Below are 22,119 nucleotides of genomic sequence, written 5' to 3' on the forward strand. Positions count from 1 at the left end.
CACATGGAGAGCTAACACAACAAGATGACACAACACAAAGAAACACAGATTCCCATGCCACTGACAACAACAGAAGCGGACAAAGAAGAACACGCAGCAAATAGACACAGAGAACAGACAACTGGGGTGGGGGTGGGGGGGGGGAAGGGGAGAGAAATAAATAAATAAATCTCTAAAATAAATAAATAAATAGCTATCCAGGAAAGTCCCATTAATTTGATAGTGAACAACCATAGCACCAATATAAAGATTTTAGAAAAAAGTAGTAGTGGAAAAGTAGCAAAATTTAGCCACAGATGAGAATAACACATTAGATAAATGATGCCATGGGGCAGATAAAAAAAGTGCATAAATATTTTGTCAGAGATTTAAAAAGCCATACTGAAGCCCTCAATGCTGTGAAAGAAACAATCATTTTTATGAAGGAAGACCATGATGGACGTGAAAATATAGTAGCTCAAGGAATAGAATAAGAAAGACCTCAAAGTACTGATATGGAAATATCTGAGATGTATTATTAAGTGAAAAAGTTAAGATGTAGAAAATGGAAATAAAATGTTAGGTATAAACAGGGGTTGTTGGTGGTAGACTATTGCTACAAATGCAATATGTGCTGATTAGATATCCAAATGGAACTCAGAGGATATGTAAGAAAGCAAGAGCAGTGGTAATATGAGGGGTGGAGGTGGGGGAGGGGATGGTGAGGGCATGTATTAGTCAGCCAAAGGGGTGCTAATGCAGAATACCAGAAATTGGTTGGTTTTTATAAAGGGTATTTATTTGGGGTAGGAGATTACAGATACCAGGCCATAAAAGCATAAGTTACTTCCTTGACCAAAGTCTATTTTCACGTGTTGGAGCAAGATGGGTGCCAATGGCTGCCAGGGTTCAGGCTTCCTGGGTTCCTCCCTCCCAGGGCTTGCTTCTGTTTCCTCTGTGAGCTTACTTCCCGGGCTCCAGCTTAAGGCTTCAATCTCCACTATCAAAATTCCAACATCAAAAACCCTCAGACTCTCTCCTTTGCCATGTCTTTTATGGGTGGGGACTCAACACCCTAATGACTTGGCCCAATCAAAGTCCTAATCACGACCAGGTACAGATCAGATTACAAATATAGTCCAGTATCTATTTTTGGAATGAAAAACCATATCAAACTGCTACACTCCACCCTCTGAATTCCAAAAAGACATTACAATATTCAAAAAAACCTTAAATCAAGAACAGTGTAAGTACTAAATCATATCACAATCAATTTAAAGAAATACAGTTTGTCTTGGGGCAAAGTCCTATCTGCTATTAGACCTCTGAAACTTATAAAATAATTTATGTTTCCAATACACAAATGGACAAAGTATAAACATTTTCATTACAATAAGGAGAAATTGGGAGGGAAACATGAGTCATGGGTCCTCTACAGTTCAGTAAACCTGCAGGGCATCCTCCATTCGACTTCAGTCTGAGAGTCATTCTTAAGATGATGGTTTCTTCTCTTTGGTGCCTTATGGGAACACACCCTTTCCACATGCTTGCCCTATGTCCATTTTCTTGGTTCCACCCTCATCAAGCATCTGGGTGTCGACCAAGCTCCAGACCTCACCCTCCAAGAGTGTTGGGGGTGATTGCTACACCTTACTCAATCTTGGGTTAGAGTCTTAACCCCCCTAGTAAAGTGATGTGAAGACAACATACCCCCTAACCTTTGGCAAACAGGCTCAACCCTCTAAGAGCAATGAGTTGACCACCTGGCCTTCCCTAATTCATGGGGGACAGGTCCACCCCTCTCAGATCTTTGGGGTGCTGACCTTAGCCACCATAATCCTTGGGGAATGTGTTCCACCATCTCTGTACCCTGGGGCAGCAAAACTCTCCCAGAACATTAGGTGTGACCATCCAGCTTCTTCAACTGCTGGTGCAAACTCACCCTCTCTGTACACATGGGTGGGATTCCTCATTTGGCCCAAAGTGATGTCTTAATTCTGGATCTCAGCTCCCATGGTTTTCCTCTTAAAGCTGTTTCTCCTTCAATCTCTCCTTTCCATGTCCCTTTTATTCCAGGCTGACGGTGGTTTTGTTCACACAGCTCTCTGAAGAAATCTGTTGGTTTAGCATGCAGGAAGCAGGGGTCCAGGCCATCAGACAGTAATACTTTCTGCAAGTCTTTCCGAGATAACTGCATCTTCAATCCTGACTTACAAGTTCCAAATTTAGTTAAGTCCTCCAATGGGGTACTTTCTTCTGCGAACTTGATTTCCAGAGGCTTGGAATTTCCGGAATTAATTTGTTTTCTTTGTGCCTGACAGTTCAGTCCTCGGTATATTTTTCTCATCTAGCATTTTGCTATAAGCTGCAAGCAGAAGTCAAGCTGCATTCTCTGGGTTTACTTTGGAAATTTCTTCAGCTTAATGCCCAGGCTCACCATTTTCAAATTCTACATTCCATAAAGCACCAGAAGTTAATCTTGCTAAGTTCTCTGTATCTTTAAAACACAGATTGCCTTTCTCCAGTTTCCAAAAATAGTTTTATCATTTACTTCAAAGGCATCATAAAAAGTCTCTTTAGCATCCATATTGCTATCAACAGTCTCTTCAAAGTGATCTAGGCCTTTTCCACCAAGCATCTCACAATTCCTCCAAAAAATACCCCTTACCCATTTATAAAACCTTTCCACCATTTCAGTAATTGCAAAAGCACTTCCCCACTCCTCAGTACCAAATTCTGTATTAGTCAGCCAAAGGAGTACTGATGCAAAATACCAGAAATCTGTTGGTTTTTATAAAGGGTATTTATTTGGGGTAGGAGCTTACAGATACCAGGCCATAAAGCATAAGTTACTTCCCTCACTAAAGTTTATTTTCACATATTGGAGAAAGATGGCTGCCAACATCTGCCAGTGTTCAGGCTTCCTTGGTTCTTCCCTTCCAGAGTCTTGCTTCTCTCTGGGTTTAGGGTTCCTCTCTTCCAAGGGCTTGCTTTTTCCTGGGCTCAGGGTTCCTCTCTTCCTGGGGCTTGCTTCTGTTTCCTCTGTAAGCTTACTTACCGGGGCTCCAGCTTAAGGCTTCAGCATCAAACTCCAACATTAAAACTCCAACATCAAACCCTCAAATTCTGGCCTTTGCCATTTCTTTTAACACCCTAATGATATGGCCTAACCAAAGCCCTAATCATAACTTAATCATGCCTAGGTACAGAGCTGATTACAAACATAATCCAATATCTATTTTTGGAATACATAAGCATATCAAACTGCTACAGGGCCTGAATGGCGTCCAGCAGTGAGAAGAATTTTCGCTGTTAATCTTTTTATGTTTTTATTGTGAATAGTGTGCCTCTATCATCTATTTAAAAAAAACAACAACTATATACCTCTTTAAAGAGATAGAAAGTTATGGTATAGATCTGGCACAGTTTCATTAGGGAAATAAATAATTCAAGCTATGTCCAGATGGCTTCATTTCTCTTTTTGGCAAGGTTAGAATGGGCTATGAAGTTGAAACCAGAGATTAGGCTTCACTGGATTTCACAATGGACAAAGGTTGTACCATATTTCCTTCTGGCCTAGAATGGAAGACTCTGGGTTGGATATGAATACAGGCAATATATTAGTCAGTCAAAGTGGTGCTGATGCAAAATACCAGAAATCTGTTGGTTTTTATAAAGGGCATTAATTTGGGGTAGGAGTTTACAGACACCAGGCCACAAAGCATAAGTTACTTCCCTCACCAATGTCTATTTTCATGTGTTGGAGCAAGATGGTTGTCAGTGTCTGCCAGGGTTCAGGCTACTTGGGCTCCTCTCTTCCCAGGGTTCATTTCTTTCTGGGCTCAGGTCCTCTATTCTCTTCACAAGGTCAGCTGCAGACTATCAAGTGAATGGCTCTGTCTCTCTCCCTGGGGCTTCTGCCGTGTCTATTGAGCCATCTCTATTCCTATGTGTTCTTATCCTGTGTGCTTACTTCATAGGCTCCAGGATCAAAACTCCAGCATTAAGACTCCAACATCAAAACCTCCAACATCAAAATCTCCAACTCTGTCCTTTGCCATGTCTTTTATCTGTGAGTCCCCACCCACCATGGCCCAATCAAAGCCCTAATCATAATTTAATCATGCCCAGGTATAGATCAGTTTACAAACATAATCCAATAGATATTTTTGGAATTCGTAACTATATCAAAGTGCTACAGGTGGGTAGATTTTGAGCTATTTCCATGACCAAATCCAAGGGGTATGAATTAGTTTGGATCTATGCTAATTTTGAAGACAGATTACATCTGTGGGGTTTTTTGCTTAATATTTTTTTAAAGAAAAATTTGCCTATTAAATTTGCAAAAGATACCAAGTGGTAGGGATAACTAATATGCTAAACACAAAAAATTAAAAATGTAATAGTCCACTGACTAGTATGGTTTCATACTAGTGAATGGAATAGGTATAAAAATTTGTACTAAGGCTGGCAAAAATCAGCTTCACACTAAGATATGGGAGAAATCTGACTTAAGAGAAGATCATTTGAATATACATATATTGGATTTCATTTACCATAACCCTAATGTGGGTCAGGTAAAATGACCTCCAAACCTACTTCAAGCTTAAATTATAATATTAGAGGTATAGTATTCAAAACAGCAGTGGTCACTTTTTCTCTGTACCCTGCACTTACCAGTCCTCTATATAGTTCTGGAAAAATATATTAAACGAGGACATTGATAATCTGGGTATTTCCAGGGTAGATAACCTAGGATTTCAACTATTTCAAAATCACTCTTGCAGGAGGGAAGAACTGGGGATGTTAGCCTGAAGGCAGGAAGAATGGAAGGAGAGTTGATAGAACTCTTCAAATTTTGAAATCATTACCACTGGAGGTTGGAACATACCCATTCAGTTTTGAGTTCAGAAACAAATAAGAACAATGGTTAGAATTTACAGGGAGTAAGATACTGGATCAACAGCAAGGATAACTTTCTGATAGAGATGTCTAAATTGGAAGACATATGACCATATGAAAAGAAAACTACCCTTATCAATAATTAAAGAGATGGTACCCAAAGTAATAAGATGTCATTTTTAAAATTATTTTTTGATCTATCAGGTTGGAAAAATTATAGATAACTTCCAATTAAGGAAATATGGGAAGAAATGGACACGCTTATCCATTGCTGGATAAATGGCATAAATTGTCGCTACCATCTAGAAAGGTAGCATCATTCAGAGAGTAACATGTACATTCCCTTTGTTCTAGCCTCTCCAGGTCTAAGCATCTCATTGAAAATGCTCATGTAATCTTCCAAGCCAAATGTAGTCGTTTGGCAATATATACCCCAGAAAACAATGTTCTTAAACTTAATCCATTCCTGTGGGTATGAACCAATGTAAGTAGACATTTTGATGAGGTAACTTCAGTTAAGGTGTGGCCACCTCAATCAGGATGGGTCTTAATCCTATTACTGGAGTCCTTTTTAAGCTGAATGAAATACAGCTAGAGAGAGAGAAAGCCATGGGGAGTAAAAAGGTGAAGGTCAATGGAACCTGGAAGAGAAGGGAGAGGCTGCCACGTGCACTGCCATGTGACAGAGGTGCCTGGGACCAAGGATCAATGGCAGCCAGACTGACAAATTTGGAAAGAAAACATTGTCTTTACAATACCTCGATTTGGACTTTTTCCTAGAAACTATGAGCTAATAAATCCCCATTTTTAAGCCAACCCATTTCATGGCATTTGCTTGAACAGCCAAGGAAACTAAAACACTATATGTTCAGGGATACTTATTGCAGAGTTTTGGAATGGCAAAAATAAAACAAAAACAAACAAAAAGCACCATAAGCCAAACCAAATGGAAGCACCTAAATATTAATCAACCAAGGATTTTTAAAAAAGACATTAAGGTATATCCCTACACTGTTCTAGACCACTACACATCTATTAAAAAGAATAAAGCAGATCTATCTGTAAAGATCCAGGGTTTATTACTAAGTGAAAAACTTAGTTGCAGAATGTAGTATGCAATTTTTTAAAAAACAAAACCATTTTGTTAGTATATGCACAAAAAATCTCCTGAATGGATATGGACCAAACTCTCAGATCAGGGGAGTGGAGCAAGAGCTGGGAGTTGGGGTGAAATCTCCCTTCTGACTATACCACTTTGGTATTCTTGAATTTATATGTGAGTATGTTAGATTTTTGCAATTAAAGAAACAAAGACTTTAAAAATGGAAGGGCTAGTTTTTGAGGTGGTGAGCTCCCCATCACTGGAGTGTTCAAGCACAGGCTCAAGGAAGGGTGGGAGGGAGGAAAGGAAGTTGAGCAAGATGACCCCTGAGTGCCTGAGAGTCCTTGGCCACCTCACTTCTCCTGCGTCTAACTCCCCCAGCATAAGCTCCAACACAGTGAAAGAAATTTTTCAGTGAGCATAGGGAAGTAGTCAGTGCTGCCTGACACATCACATATAACCCCTGCAGTGCTACTTCCCCTGCAGTACGGATGGGTTTTATTGTTCTGAATTTAAGGGAGTGTGGCTAGACAGATGTAAGTCAGTCCAGGAAACTGGTCTGGGGTTTAAAGCACTTGATAATCCAAGTCTTTGGCAAGAGTTCCCTTGAGCTGACGGATTTTTTTCCGTTCTCCGTGGTCAAGTAGAACTCAGTGTCCTTAATTTTTCTGAAGCCCCTCTTCCCTGCCACACTCAGTGGGAAGGTGAGCTTTGTCCTACAGGGTCGGTAGTGAAGACCACTAGTGCAAGCTCAGCCAGGCCTTTGTAAAACTCGCTGTCCAATTTTAGGAGCTGAAGTCTCGGGTGCTTGCCAGTTTCCCCTCATTCTCACCCCTCAAGGCCCAGAACACAGAGGTGAAATTGTGTTTATATTTTCCTACTTACCGTTTATTGGCTACAAATAACACTTTCCCTGAGAGAGTCTCCCCTTCCTTGGCAAAGAGAGGAGTCTGAAGAAGGCACCGGACTTGATACCAATGAGTCAGAGGTTCGGTTGGGGCTGTTGACAGCCAAACAGTTACCCTGTGGGGCAAGACAGAGTTAAAAGCCGATTACGTTCCCAACCCACATTTAAGGATTGGATTAGGGACTTAGGTTGATAAGTGATTTTCTTTTTTTTTAACTCATAGAAATACCCCCTCCCCCACTTTTTTTTCAATTAGAGAAAGAAAATATAGGTATACAGGAAAATCATGCAGAAAAGATAGAGTTCCCATATACCAGCCCCCATTATTAACATTTTGCATTGGTGTGGTACATTTCTTGTGACTGATAAAAGAAATTTATTATAATTGTATCATGTCCATGGTTTATATTTAGGGTTCACTGTGCTATATAGAACTAAGGTGTTTTTCTTTAATTTTTCTTTTAGTAACACATATACAACATAAAATTTCCCCTTTTGACCACATTCAAATATGTAATTCAGTGCTATTCGGCCACAGTGGGGCTAGGGAATGGAGAATAAATGCTTAAATTGTACAGAGTTTCTTTCTGGGGTGATGGAAAAGTTTTGGTAATGGATGGTGGTGATGAGGGCACAACATTGTGAATGTAATCAACATCATAGACCTGTCTCAAGGGCAGGATAGCTTGATGTATTGAGCAATCATCATGTGGTAAGTATTGTACTAAGAGCTTTATGTATGTTATTCCAAAGTAGGACCAGAAAGGTTAAATAGTTTGCCCAGGGTCATACAGAGAAAACTGGGGAGCTGGACTACAAACTGTGGATCTGACCACTATGTCAATCTGTATCTCTCAATCAAAGTTTATAAGATGCCCAAAAGTAAAATGTTTACCTTGGCACCCGTTTTGTTTGAAAAGTTGTACAAGGTGAGAAGTCTGGAGTCTGACCTCTGACTATCTCATCCAACCTATTCATGAATCCAAAAGGAGCTTCTGGAAGCAAAGAACTCCTAGAGTGGCTAGCCTCTACTGTCCCAGCTTGGACCTCCTGTGGCACATGTGTATGTTTAAGAAGCAAGAACACCTTACTATGCTAACACCCAGGTTTCTTGCCTGAGGTCGGCAGTGATGTTGACTTGTGGGGAGCAGGGGGCCCACTAAGCATAAGATAAATTCCTAGAGGGTCAGTTTTGACTTGAAGAGGAAGGGTTTATATATAATTTATTTTCGAAGTGATGTAAACTTTTATATCAAAATTACTTGGAGTAGAATGCAAAATTTCTACAATTTTTTAAAAAAGATAAAGCATTTCACTTCAAAGAAATTTCTCCCTCAAGGCAGGCCACTTCAAGCTCATCTCCTTTTTCCCTCAGTAGGACTGAATGCATTTACTTGGGTACTACTGGGGGAAAGTCTGAGAAACAAATGCACAGTTCTCTGAATCATATTCCCTTTATGTGAAGTAGGACTGGCTTGCACATCATTTTCTGTCTTTCTGATTGTCACACTGGGCCAGGCTTCTAGGGGCCTGCAATCTCTGGATCCCCGCAATCTCCTTCAAGCACTAGCACAGACCCACAGGCACTCCCTTCCAAGCAGGGGTAGTGATGAGTTTGGATCCCAAGGAGTAGAGCAGTATCTACTTTAAAAACTTTCATTTTGTCTGGTCATGTGATCCAGATCAAATCTCTTTGCTAATAGGAAACCTGGGAAGAAACTAGGGATGTCAGGAGGAGAGCAGAGATTTGGGGGTTGTGGGAGTAGAAGGCACAGACCTGTTCTAATTCCTCCAAATCCTAATCCAATTGGTTTAAGAGGTTCTATGGTATTTTACCCAGAGTTGATTTGATACTATGTGTGATGGTTAAGTTCTTTGTCAACTTGGCTGGGTTATGGTGTCCAGTTGTCTGGTGAAGCAAGCACTGGCCTGTTTGTTCCTGTAAGGGTATTTCGTGGATTTAAATCATTAGTCAGTTGATTGCTCCTATGTCTGATTACATCTACAATCAACTAAGGAGATTGCCTTTGGCAGAGAGAGAAAAGTCTCATGCAATAAGCAGAGGGCCTTTCCCTGAAGATGATTCCACCTGTGGAAAGAAGAATTTCTCTCTCTATTTCAGCCAGCTTCTCCTGGGGGAGTCATTGAAACCTTCACTGGCATTCCCAACTTGCAGCCTGCCCTATGGAATTCAGACTTGCCATTCCCCATAGTTGCATGAGCCAACTCATAATAAATCTACATACACATGCACACACACATGCGCACACACATCTACTGTTGTTTCTGTCTTCTTGGAGAACACTGACTAATATACTATGGAAAACCATCTCATTTTCACTTCACCCTAAAATCTAAAAGTAGCATTAACACCAGTGCTTATTTAATTGAAAACTGGAGAAATAACCATTATTGTTGTTGCAATTAATTTTTAAAGATTTTTAAAACAGTGATTATGAATAGTAGAGAATAGCAGGGGGATAAGGTAGCTAAGTAGGGGAATGATACATACAGAGATCCCACAAAGGCCACGTCGAACCAGAATGCCAGGCCATGAATGAGGCCGGACTGTGCCATCTGAAACACAAAGGGAATTTCTACTCTGCAAGGAAATAAAAAAAAGAAAGAAAAAGAAACAATTGAACTTTTCCTTCTTTGACAGCTAATACTAGACAGACTTGTGAAAGCAGTGTACTGCCATTTTCTATTAAGCACTTTTACCGTGGTAGCAAGGTTTTCTGAGTGTGTAGGTAATGCTAGGGTGACAGAGCCCATTGCAGAAGTTTGTGTTTCTTGACAAAACCCTGCCAGGACACTCTGCTGTTCTGTGAGGCCCCACAACTCCACGGGGCAAGCGTAGCACCTGGAGCTGGGTTTGACTCCTAAAGAGGAGGATCACTCAGCATACAGGTGACAACCATTCTTTAAGAAGCCAAAACATGGGCTGTGGCAGCTCCCCGATGCAGCTGTTCAGAAGGAAACGACTATTCAGGTGTCTACAAAATAGAATGGATCACAAGGGGACTGCCAGGATGAGAAGGTCATTGTTATAGTTCATTTATTTTCCAGGGAGGCAATTTAACATCCCATTAGGCTGCAGAGTAATGCAGAAGTGGCCATGGTTTATGTCAGATGCAGAAAAAAATGGGAATAGAAAAAATATTGGCAAAGATGAAAATAAAATCTTGATGCAGGACTTTTTTTAAATTTAGCTGTTGAATCTCGGAAAGTCACTTAATTTCTCTAAACTTCAATTTCCTAATTTGTTAAAAGGGGACAAAATCTCTCTACTATTTCCCTCACAGGGTTCTCATGCATGCCATTGTGCTTTGCAAACTTTAAAGTGTTTCACAGTTAAAAGTAGGTATTATTGGTTCATTGCTGGGGCCATATCACTCTGAAAAAACTTATTTTAGTCAGTGTTCTAGAGGTTTTCAAGGGGTTTATTTGCATTCATAGTGTCCCCAAAGGCCTAACCTTCTATAGTCTGCAGCAATGAGAATACTTACAGATTTTTCCATTGTATCTATCACATTGAATTTATTATTATTGCACTGTAATAATTTCTTCCCATTTTTGCATCCCCTAACTATGAACTCCTTAAGAACAAAGACTTAAAAATTTATTTCTGGTACCTGTGCAGTTAGTACCGCCACATAATAGGATGTGGAGGAGGATGTGAATGAATGATGCTTCTGGAAAGTGAACATAGACATAATATTCAAAAAATTCCCTGGGACTCAGGAGGTAGCCCAGAAGCAGCAAATAAAGTCAATGGAAGTCTATTTTATTGGGGTCTGTGGTAGTTATAAGTGTTGTTCTCAAATGCCAGTAATTTTGTTCCAAGCACAAAGAAGGATTTCATTTCCACCAACTTGACTTAGGCACGGCCATATGATTTATCAATTAAACGGGAAGAGAAGTGACTTGTGTCATCACTTTCAGGCAGAATCTTTAACTGCCTGTGCATACTTTATGAAGCTTTGTTTTTCCTCGGTGACCAGTTTGTTCCAGATAGGTCCATCTTTATCAGCATGATTATTGGAGTGGATGACACCAAGTAGAGCTGAAGCTGGACCACAATAGATAAACAGTGTCGGGAAAAAGACACCTGTGTTATTACAAGCCACTGAGATTTCTTTTTGTTAGTGCAGCATGTTCTAGCTTATCCTGATTGATATAACACTCTTTGTCTGTTGTTATCTCAAGCTTTGAGTAGGACAGCTGTCCCTGCTTCCTCTGTATATCCAAACAAATCATAAAGTGGTCTGTCTTAACTTTCTTAGCCAGGAAAAAAATACCTATATTGATCTTCTCAGGATACCAAGGGCAAAATGCTGGTGAAAGGTTACTCAAAGGGGATTGCCATCTAAGAAAGGAGAACCAAGTCAAGGTATGATTCCTCATTTCAGGGTCTCTTCAAGTGGCAGAAAAGAGGAAAAAACTAACATTTATTGAGGCCCTCTTCAAAAATGAGTCAGTTCCTCAAAAACCCTTTGTACAACACCCAGTATAGAATAAGCACTCAACATATTGTAGCTTTTCTTTTTTTGTCATTATTATCACACACTGGTCTGGGTGCATTCATATGTATACTCTCACTTGAGCGGCCTTACAGCAGAGTGGTTAAAAGTCCAGACTCTAGAACCTTCTAAAGTCTCCATTCCTTCCTCTTAAATATTTGTTAATTATGTGATCTTATGCAACTTATTACGCTACTCTGCCTCATTTTCATCATCTGTAAAATGCGGATAATAATGGTGCTTTCATCATAGGATTGTGAGGATTAAATAAGTTATTAAATAAGAAGAGTATTTAATTTTTTCTCATCCAATTCTTAAAACAATCCTGTGAAAGAGGCATCATTCTCCTCATTTTGCAAAAAGTGGAACTAGTATTGAAGCACTTTTCATTCCTGTATGTGACTCACACCTAAAATCTCTCCTGTCTTGAAGTTTTGGGGCTGGGAGATATTGAAATGAGATTTTGAAAATCAGCAGCAACCCTGATTTGTACGAACCTGTGCAGATCTTCCTCTTCTGCATTCATAAAGTTTACTGTGTACTTGACTGTCCGAGCCAGTAAAATCCTAATGTCAAATGTGTCCTTCGGAAAAAAAATCAAAGATGTTATCTCTGTCAGTATAAACTGAACTCAAGCAAGATTGTAGTCGAGTTTTTCTCCTGGAATTTCAAGTCAACAAGGATTTAGGAGGTAGGAGGCATGAATTTACTGATGATAAAAATTTTAAAAGCTAACATTTATTGAGTGCTTACTATGTATGATGCATGGTGCTAAGTGTTTTAGCTGGTTATTTCATTTATTCTCACAACGTCTCTGGCTTTTTATTTTTGACCATCTAGAATTCATTCAGGTGTGATAATTTACTTCTTCCCTACCTTCTGTCCACAGGAGCTTAGTCCACTCTCAAATCGAGGGCTGTATGTGATCTGGCTTCTCAATAAGAGCATTAGTTTCCCCTCTGAAGACAGTGATTGGCTCACAAAGGGGCACAACTAATTACGGGGCCTTTGCCTAAGGAATTAGAAAGAGGCAGCCCTTCTGTGTGACTTAAAGTGCTGAGAATTCGAGGCAGGAAAGGGGAGAAACTGTCTAGAACAGAAGTAAATCATAGGAAGTGGGGACAACTGTTACGGATAGAAATCCTGATGACATTGTTTGAGCTCCTGCATTAGGTCCCTGAAGCAAGTCTCTCTCTGGAATTTGCAATTTTTGAGGGTCAGTAATTCCATTTTAGCTTAAGCCAGTTTGAGCTGGCTTTCCTTCTAATTACAACTTAGGATGTAGACACTATTATTTTCTCATTTGAAAGATGAGAAAACTGAGGCACAGAGAAGTTAAAAACATTTCCACTTACAGCCCAAATCTTTTTGACAGCAAAGTTCCTGCTCTAACAGTGCTGCCTCTTCTGTATATGCTTTAGGTCACTAGAATAACAGGAGGATGAAGATTATTGAACATATTTGGGGGCTGAGTGTACACATGCGGTGGTACAAGGCAGTGGGGGAATTAGAAGTTACTTATTGAAAGGTTTTTAGGAAATCTCCTTGTTCATTCTCTGACAATTTTCTTAATTGATTGGGAGATCAGAGTTGGAAGAAGTGAAAACCTGGTGTTCCAAGGAGCCCCTTCTCTTCTGACAGTGCCTAGCACAGAGCTGGGCAGCAGAGTTCATACCAGGTGAGTAAATGAGTGAGTGACTCAATACACAAAGACATGGGGAGAAAGCCTGTAAAAAAAGAAAGCACACTTACCACTATTGGCTGTCGGAAATACTCATCCACTGCAGCACCCCGGAGACTGGACAGATTGACCCCATAGAAGCACTGCTGGTACCTAAAATAGCACAAAGCACGCTGCTGAATGGAGCGGCTCACTGTGCACCTTGTCCTGCACCCAAGTCCATGCGAACCACCCACATCCCACAGCTGTGATGTGCTGTGAGCTGCTCCATGGGGCCTCTAACTTAGACCTGGAGTGAGTTAGGACCTTTGAGGACTAACTGGTATGCAGGGAATAGCAGAGGAGGAAATTCTCTCTGAAGTATTCGTAGAGCTGTACCTGACCTGAGGTAGGGTGAGAGAGAGGAAGGTGGTTGAACTGAAGGAAATTACTTAGGAGATTTTTGAGAAGGCTGTTTGGGGGCAGGAAGGGCTTTGAGCTTCCACCCTTGACCTCAAGCCCCTCAGGTCACCGCCTGTTCTGTGCCATGCTGCCCCAGTCTGAAATACCATTGCTTGGCCCTCTCACTACCCCAACCCAGAGCACAACTTTTGATCTCCAAAGCCTCTGAATGCTCTTGCTGTCTGAAGAAGAGATTTTTCCTTCCCTGCTCTTCCCTAGCCCTTGGCCTGCACCTTCATGATGGAAAATGGCAGGCGGTAGAACACAAGTGACCAGGGTGGAGTGCGGTGGTGACCTGGAGCCAGAACATTCGGGCTGGTCAGAGCTGACTGTGCACACCTCTTCCCAGGTCCACATTCAGTGTATCACCCTGATAACCAGACATCAGCCATGGTCGAGAGAATTTATAGCACAGAAATGGGCAAATATTTTAAATCAAGGTTATTCTCTGTTTTTCTCCTAGAGACCTAGATACAAAACACTTACCAGCACACCACTGGTTGTGTCTTACCTTTAAGTACCTGCCACAATTCAGACCGTGTTTGAAGCACAGCAGGTACTCCAGGTCAGCTTGGTTAACAGACCTGGATGTTTAATGAGATATAGTATGTGGGTAAAGAGTGGTGTTGAGTGGAGGTCGCGGGAGTCTTCGCCCCACGCAGAGCTGGCGTGGCGTTTCCCCATGGCTAGAGTGGAGTTCCAAGTCTCCCACAGCATTCTGAAATTTTTTGGTCATTGCAATGATCTTGATAGGGAGATGAGAAAATGCTTAAAGAATGAGTACGTGGCAAAGAGAACCAAGAGCAGGGAGCATGGCAATGCGATACGACAGAGACTTAATTCTCCAGAGGAATTTGAAAAATAAATTGTATTTCTACAGGATGCCTTGCCTGAGAGAAGACTTAAAGATTCTTGGTTGATAGCTGAAAAATCTTAGTAGATCTCTGTGATCCTTTGACTAGACAGTGTGTCCCATTTTTGAACCATGGAATAATATGGGATCCTACACTTGCCTGTAAAAGTAATAGTATCTCTCCCTCCTACTAACAGACTCTATTTCTAACATGTTCCTTACCTTTGTTTGTAGCCAATTCACCTCTAAGTAACTTATCTCCCTCAATAAATTAATATATTTTGGAAAAAAAAAAAAAGAGTGGCGTTGATTCTGGCTCTGCCACTGACTTGTTATGTGACCTTCACTAAGTCACTTAAATTCTCTGTACCACATTTTCCTTATCTCTAAAATGGAAATAAATATAAATTTACTTTATAGGGTGGTTGTAAGGGTTAAATGAGTTAATACAACTTGAGCATGCTGAATAGTGCCTGGCATTTTGTAACTGCTATGTAAATGTTGGCAACTGTTCTCTGAACTTTATCTTCTTAGAGCAGCACTGGGGCCTAGGGCAGCAGTTTCCACTATGACTGTGCCTCAGGATTACTTGGAAAAGCTTGTTAAAAATGCAAAATCCCAGGCCTAATCCAGTTGTATAGTAGGAACTCAAGTCACATGTCACCTACCTCCCGCTTCCATACTCCCATCAACCTGCAGGAAAAGGAAAAGGCCATGCACAATAAGCAATAAAAACTTGAGGTGCAGACCTCAAAGGACTTTGTGTAAAAAGGCAGCCAACTCAATGGGAGCAAATATTTGGCAATCACATATCCAATAAGGGTTAATATACAAAGAGATCATACAACTCAACAATAAGGAGACAAACTAGCCAATTAAAAAATGAGTTAAAAGTCTTGAAAAGACAATTATCTAAAGAAAAAATACAAATGGCAAAGAAACACATGAAAAAATGTTCAACATCACTAGGAATTAGGGAAATGCAAATCAAAACTATAATGAGATATCATTTCACCCTATTAGACTGGCCACTATTAAAAAGTCAGAAAACTGTAAATGTTGGAGAGGATGCAGAGAGATAGGAATGCTTATTCATTATTGGTGGGAATGTAGAATGGTACAGTCACTGTAGGGCACTGTTTGACAGTTACTAAAGAAGTTAAAGATAGACTTGCCATGGGACCCAGTAATACCATTGATAGGTATATACCCAGAAGAACTGAGAGGAGTGACACAGACACCTGCACACCAATGTTCATAGCAGTGTTATTCACAATAGCCAAAAGTTGGAAACAGCCCAGGTGTCCATCAACTGATGAATGGATAAACAAATTGTGGAGTATACACATGATGGAATACTATGCAGCGGTAAGAAGAAATGAAGTTGCGAAGCATATCACAACATGGATAAACCTGGAAAACATTACGTCGGGTGCAGCAAGCCAGACACAAAAGGACAAATACTGTATGACTGTGTTATTATGAACTAAATATTTTGTGTAAACTCATGGAATTACTAATTAGAATATAGGTCACCAGAAAATAGAAAGAGGTTAGAGAATGGAAAGCTAAGGGTTAATCTGTGCAGAACTGGTAAAAAGTTTGTTTGTAAATCTTTGGAAATGAATAGAAATTGTTAAAGCATATGACAATGTTTAAAACTAGCAATGCTATTGTACAGGTATGAAAGTTGTTGAAAGGAAAGCTAAGGTCATGTATATTACTAGAGGGAAAACTAAAAACGTGATATGAGACTGTATAAGATAGTAAAATCTCATGTAAAACACAAATATGGGTGATATTGAATAAAAAGACAGTTTTCACAAAATATAAATACAAATAGAGAGAAGGAAAAAGAAGATCAGTATGTATGGTAGGGGAAGCATAGAGAGATTGAGAGGTGATGAGTTTTGGTTGTTTTTTGTTTTTATTATAGTTACTGGAATAATGAAAGTGCTTTAAGAGTAACTGAAGTGATGACTGCACACATATGTGATTATGCTTTATTAATATGTATCAATAAAATAGATTTAAGAAAAAAAATTGTGGTGTAGTCAGATTTTGATAGAAGGATCAGCCAAAGTAAGGCTCTAAATTAGGAGTCAAAACCTCACATACTCTCATGGGCAGCTGTGAAGCAGGACAGGTCTAATAATTTTAAGATAACAGCCGTGTCTTCAATATGCAAGTGAAACTCAAGCCCCACTCAGCTCCTTGAAGAATTCTGAAGGACTTGTACCTTTTCTCACGGCAGAGCCCTTGGTTGATTTTCCCTCTGCCTAGAATCCCTTGTACTTCTTTTGCTCTGTTAATTGCTACTCAGTCCTTAAGAGCAGGCTCAAGCACTTCCATTTAAAAATTAAAAACCCATGTTACAATTAAATATTTAAGTTTCACTCATTTAAAAGATGACTTTTTAAAATTTCTCAGTGTATATTTGGTACTTAGTGTGGAATCTGGAATATTATTAGGACTAAAAATATCTCTTCATATTTATTATTTAGTGAATTAATTATTCAATGCATGAACTGGAGGACTTGGTATACTAAATAGCTCCATGTGTTGGCCCAGGTGACTCTAAGAATAACAGAGAAAAGGGAAATCACTCATCCACGTTTCTTCACTTCCATTACTTGCTTCATAATCTTGTCCTTCCGACAAGGACCATAGTCAAGTTGGCCCAAAGGTAAAAACAAAACAGTATCTGCATATAATTTTTTTTTTTTTAGGTTTATTTTACTTTTCTTATTCTCTCCCCTCCCCGCTCCCCCATTGTCTGCTCTCTGTGTCGACTCGCTGTGTGTTCTTCTGTGTCTGCTTGCACCCTTGGTAGGACTGGGAAACTGAGTCTCTTTTTTTTGTTACGCCATTTCTCTGCATCAGCTCTCTGTGTGTGTGGCACCACTCCTGGGAGGGCTGTGCTTTTTTCACGTGGGGCGCACTGCTTGCGTGTGGGGCACCCCCCGCGGGGGCGCCCCTGAGTGGCACGGCACTCCTTGAGCCCGACAGCTCTGCACATGGGCCAGCTCACCACACGGGTCAGGAGGCCCTGGCTATCAACCCTGGACCCTCCCACATGGTAGGCAGATGCTCTAACAGCTGAGCTACTTCCGCTTCCCTGAATATAATCTTATAAACACAAATACTGAAACAAGGCTCCTATAATCTTAGAAAAATTCTTCAAAACAGAACATCTTAGGTTTAAGCGATCTTTTCAGTATTTAGAATGAGAGTGGGGATGTGTTTTGGAGAAATAAAATATTGTCACAAAAGCCTAGAGAGAGAGAAGGGGAGAGGGAGGGAGAGAGAGAGAATGAATTTCCCAAAGAGCCCAGATGGTCTCAACTTTCCCTGTACTTCAGAGAAGTTTTTTTAAAAGTCCTAATGCCTAGGATGTATTCTCCCCAAACTGGGGGGACTTATTTGACCTGAGGTGGAGCCCCAGTGCCTGTTAGTTTTGAAAGCTCAACACTTGATTCCAACGAGCAGCCAGGTCTGCATATACTAAGTTAGCTGCTCTAAAACTCCCGGCCAAGTAGGTGAAAGAAAATCCCAAAGGCCAAAGAAAGCCCTCCATCTGGCAGTGACCCAGGTCGAAAACTGCTCTCTATTCACAGATTCCAACCTCAGCTTCCAGGGGAGAATTAGTCTGTGCCATTTACTTTGTGTGTTGGGTATCATTTAAAACCTAGCAACCACAATCAGTTTTGTGCATGTGGTCACCATTCCTGGGGCAGACGGGAGAGCTGTGGAAAGAGAGCCCACTGCCTGGGTCTTAAAATTTTTCTGGCTGCACCACATTTCTAATTTCTAGAAATTTGAAGTCTCCTGATCTGTATCATAAAATAATTAAAGCGTATGGAAGCTGGCATTTTTTTTGGGTATCCTAAAATATATTGTAGGGGGATGGATCAGGTTTGCAAGTTGGGATAATTTTCTCTGTTCTCATAGTATGTAGGTTTTATTTTCTGCGTTAACTTAAAGTCTCTTTTATGAGTCCATAAGAGAAAGAATCCATGCATGTTTTTTTTCCCCTTGACTTCACATTTCCAAATGTACTACCCTCCCTCCTGCCCCCTTTAATGTATGCAGCATCTGGTGAGGTCTGCAAATACAGTCCAGGAGGAAAGCAATTTTAGTATTGGCTACTCCTAACAGCACTCAGAGGATAAGGAACTCATTTCCCATCACATTACCTTCCCCACCCAGAACCTAGCTTGCAGGGACATCCACGGGAACCCTCCCTCTCTGGTCTCTTTCCTTCTTGTTCCTTTCTTCTGGTTCAGCTTGCTCTTATGTCTCCTCCTCCTCCTTAGGCTTTGTTGTAGAAGTAAACATTGGTCTGCCAGATTCAACAGAGGGGAGCTTTCAACGCAGGCACACCTCTCTCTAGCTAATATGAATTCTCTTATAGAATAACTCAGATTTCTTACTTTAGTAAAAAATCTGCATCTTCATTCTATCCTAAAAAAAACCCCACTCATCCCCATTAAGAAGATTCCTTCCTTTAAAAAGGCCAAAAATCAATCAATAAATGAAGAAGGAAAAATAGATAAAACAGTAAAGTGAAAAGGAGGTAAGTGAGCAAATATATGAGAGGAACAGAAAACCCCATTATATTTATTCAACAATTAAGCACATTTGTGTGTCTTAAAGTATGTTCTACTAGAATTAACAACCAAGTGTACAGAAACCTGATGAAAGATTTTACATATATGTATAGGTATGTGCATGTGTGTGTGTGTGTGTGTATTCCCAAGAATTAGGAAAGGTGAGGATGAAAGAACACACCCATCCAAGCCACAATGGTGCTGAAGATGCAGACTAAGAGTGTGGTTGGGATGACCTGGTAGGAATTCCTTATAAGAAAATGTTGGGTATCTAGGAAAAATTGTATCTTTATTTGATTATTTATACATTCCTTATATATAGTAGGACTTGAGGCTTAGGTTTTTCTGACAATTTTCTGCATTAGCAGAATTCAGAACTATCACTGTATAAAGTATCTGTGTAAACATGCTCAGCTCATTATGTCTATGGTTTTTCTAGTTTGAACACCAGAAGTGTGGCTTATGTTTTATATGTGTTATGGTTATAACATTTTTGTATTCATAAAAATACATATTGTAGTATAAAGGAGAGGGGAAAATGGATAAATAGTCCTTTAAAGAAACTCAGTTTATGACTGTGTCTCCTTTGTAGGAAATGAGGGAAAGTTTGTGATTTTGTAAAGGAATTCATGGAGCATCCCTAGGTGTGCCAAGCTAAATCTAGAGTTAGTGGTTTCCCTAAGAATTGGACCTATGGAAACTTGAATCAGAGGGAAAAGTAGATTAGTCAAGGCAACTGTGGTAGGTATCTCTTGTTTGTTCTACCCGGCAAATGGTTGCCCTTCTTCTGGAGCAGCTCTACTTTCCCACTCTCAGTCATGTGGTTTGAATGGTCTTGACTCTATCCTTGGCCCCAAGGGTCAGCAAGTGGCTCAGCTGCAGCCAATCAGGTTAACTCAGCACCCTGGCCTCAGTGATGGACTTGGGATTAAGCATCCGATTGAATGAACGTCAGGTCTACAACTTTTGTTCTAACTGTTGTGAAAGGGAGGTGGACTTGGATGCTGGGGCTATAAACGTGTTTTTGAAACTGCATTGCTGCCAGGAGGGGCCTAGGTAGGAATGGAGCCAAGCTGTGGGACAAAGAGAGACCAGGACCCAATGACAGTTTCTGTGTACCAGAATCTATCTGTACCTGAGAAGCTAAATATGTCTTTGGGCTTTCAGATAATGTTTTATTTTCCTAGGCTGCTTAAAGCAAATACCATGAAATGGGTTGGGTTAAACACTGGGAATTTATTTGCTCACAGTTTTGAGGCCAGGAAATTCCAAATCAAGGCATTATCAAGGCAATGCTTTCTTTCTGACCAGCTGCCAGCAATCTTTGGCTCCTTGGCCACATGGCAAGGTACATGGTGGTGCCTGCTAGTCTCCCTCTTTTTCTGTCTCTTCCAAGTTTCGCTAATTTCAGCTTCTCACTTTTGTGGCTTTCTCTCTCATGTCTGAATTCATTCCATTTATAAAGGACTACAGTAATAGGGCTAAGACCCATCCTGATGGAGGTGGGTCACACCTTAACTGAAGTAGCCTCATCAAAAGGTCCTACTTACAGTGGGTTCACACCCACAGGAATGGATGAGATTCAGGAGCCTGTTTTTCTGGGGTACATATAGCTTCAAATAATTACAGATAAATTAGTCAAAATGTGCCTTTTCTTAAGCACATTTTCTTCTGAAAAGAAAATGAGTGAGCCTGCATGTATATATGCCGTAAGTCTAATTCTGAGAGAACAGTTTTGCCTAATTCTATGAAGTCCTAATCCTCTGAGGACTTCTAAATTATTATAAGTCAGAGGGTATGGAAGGAGGACAGGAGAAAGTTTGTTGGATGTCTGCTAGCCTTGGCAATTCTGCCCCAAAATGGGCAGCTCTGATGCCAGAAGGATCCAGAAACTAAAACACCACATCTCTGACTATACAGGCCTGGATGAATATGGGTCCAAGTGCAGAATCTGTGGGAAAGCCATGAATCTGACATAGATTTTAAAAAATATATGAATACAAAAATTGAGGTTTGTTCTGCAGTTCGAGAGCTGTGGATATAAATGTAGATGCAGAGGAAATGTCAAGAATGAATACTGGGTAGCTGAAAGACTGAAGTCCGAGGAATCATTGAAATATAAATGAGACAATGACATGTGTGCATGAAAATCCAAACATGATCGTGTTGGTCATGGCAGTATTCCTGAAAAAGTCCTTTCTCTTTGATACTTTGTGCTTTATACTAGAGTTCTGACAAAAAAATTGAGGTATATCACATGGTAATTGGAAGCGTTCTTATTTGGTCTATGAACCAGAGACTCTCAGGGACAAACATATTTTAGAAGGCCTAACACTCTAACTAAGAAAAAGAAACTTGAGTAGGAATTTCAGTATTGGGGACATAATTAGCCTAGGAACAAACCACCCATTTCCTTCACAGTATAATTCAGTGGCTTATCCATCAGTTGATTGGATTTCCATAAAAATAATGTATTTCTCAGCAGTATTGCAGTCAACAAGGTATTTAGCAGACTCAGACTGGAAAGGTGCAAAAAGGGAGTGTTCTACTGTCTGAGGCAGAATTCTGCTTATATTCATCTTCATTTATCTCTTAAAGATGGTCCTGAGAGATCAAGCAATCTCTTGGCACTTGAGTTTGTGAATGCACCTTTGCATTAGCTCTCCCTTCTTCCCTGCCTCACTTTCCTTTCTCCCAATTCTTGCTTTACTGGGATGTCATTCCCTAGGAAATGTGTAGCTCATAAGCTTTGCCTAAGTCACTGCTTTATAGGGAACCCAGGCCAAGACAACTGATACCAGCTCTAGCCCTATAAATGTACACTCTCAAGGTGGGATTACTCACCAGTTTTTCTCAGTGCATCCAATAGGTTCAAATACCTGCTCTGGGGTTATTTCCCCAGTCCCTGAATGTATAATTGTGGTAGTTATGTTCAGCAGTTGACAAAACCCTCACGTTGGTAGCCTAGACTGTGAAGAAAAGCTTATTATGTAGGAAAGTACAAGTAGAAGTCCCATCTCTGAAACTGAAACTGCCCCCATCCCCACCCCAAATGAGATAGCAAAACAGAAGCAATATTATATACTGGGGACACTTAGAGAGTACTGCTACCCTCAAAGAC

The 22,119-nt window shown here is 40.4% G+C and overlaps 1 protein-coding gene across 2 annotated transcripts in view; it reads right to left on the reverse strand.

The window, feature by feature from the left end:
- Positions 1-22,119, reverse strand: part of LOC101443045 (histone-arginine methyltransferase CARM1-like) — a 303,051-nt gene that overhangs the window by 19,655 nt on the left and 261,277 nt on the right. For both annotated transcript variants that reach the window (XM_058301776.2, XM_071216706.1), the window contains 4 exons: positions 13,166-13,247; positions 11,911-11,996; positions 9,403-9,492; positions 6,869-7,006 (listed from right to left, as the gene is read on the reverse strand). In XM_058301776.2, coding sequence (XP_058157759.1) covers positions 6,869-7,006; positions 9,403-9,492; positions 11,911-11,996; positions 13,166-13,247 — 396 coding nt within the window. The remainder of the gene's footprint in view (positions 1-6,868; positions 7,007-9,402; positions 9,493-11,910; positions 11,997-13,165; positions 13,248-22,119) is intronic.

The sequence above is a fragment of the Dasypus novemcinctus genome, chromosome 8 (genome assembly GCF_030445035.2).
Source record: "Dasypus novemcinctus isolate mDasNov1 chromosome 8, mDasNov1.1.hap2, whole genome shotgun sequence".
Lineage (NCBI taxonomy): Eukaryota > Metazoa > Chordata > Mammalia > Cingulata > Dasypodidae > Dasypus > Dasypus novemcinctus.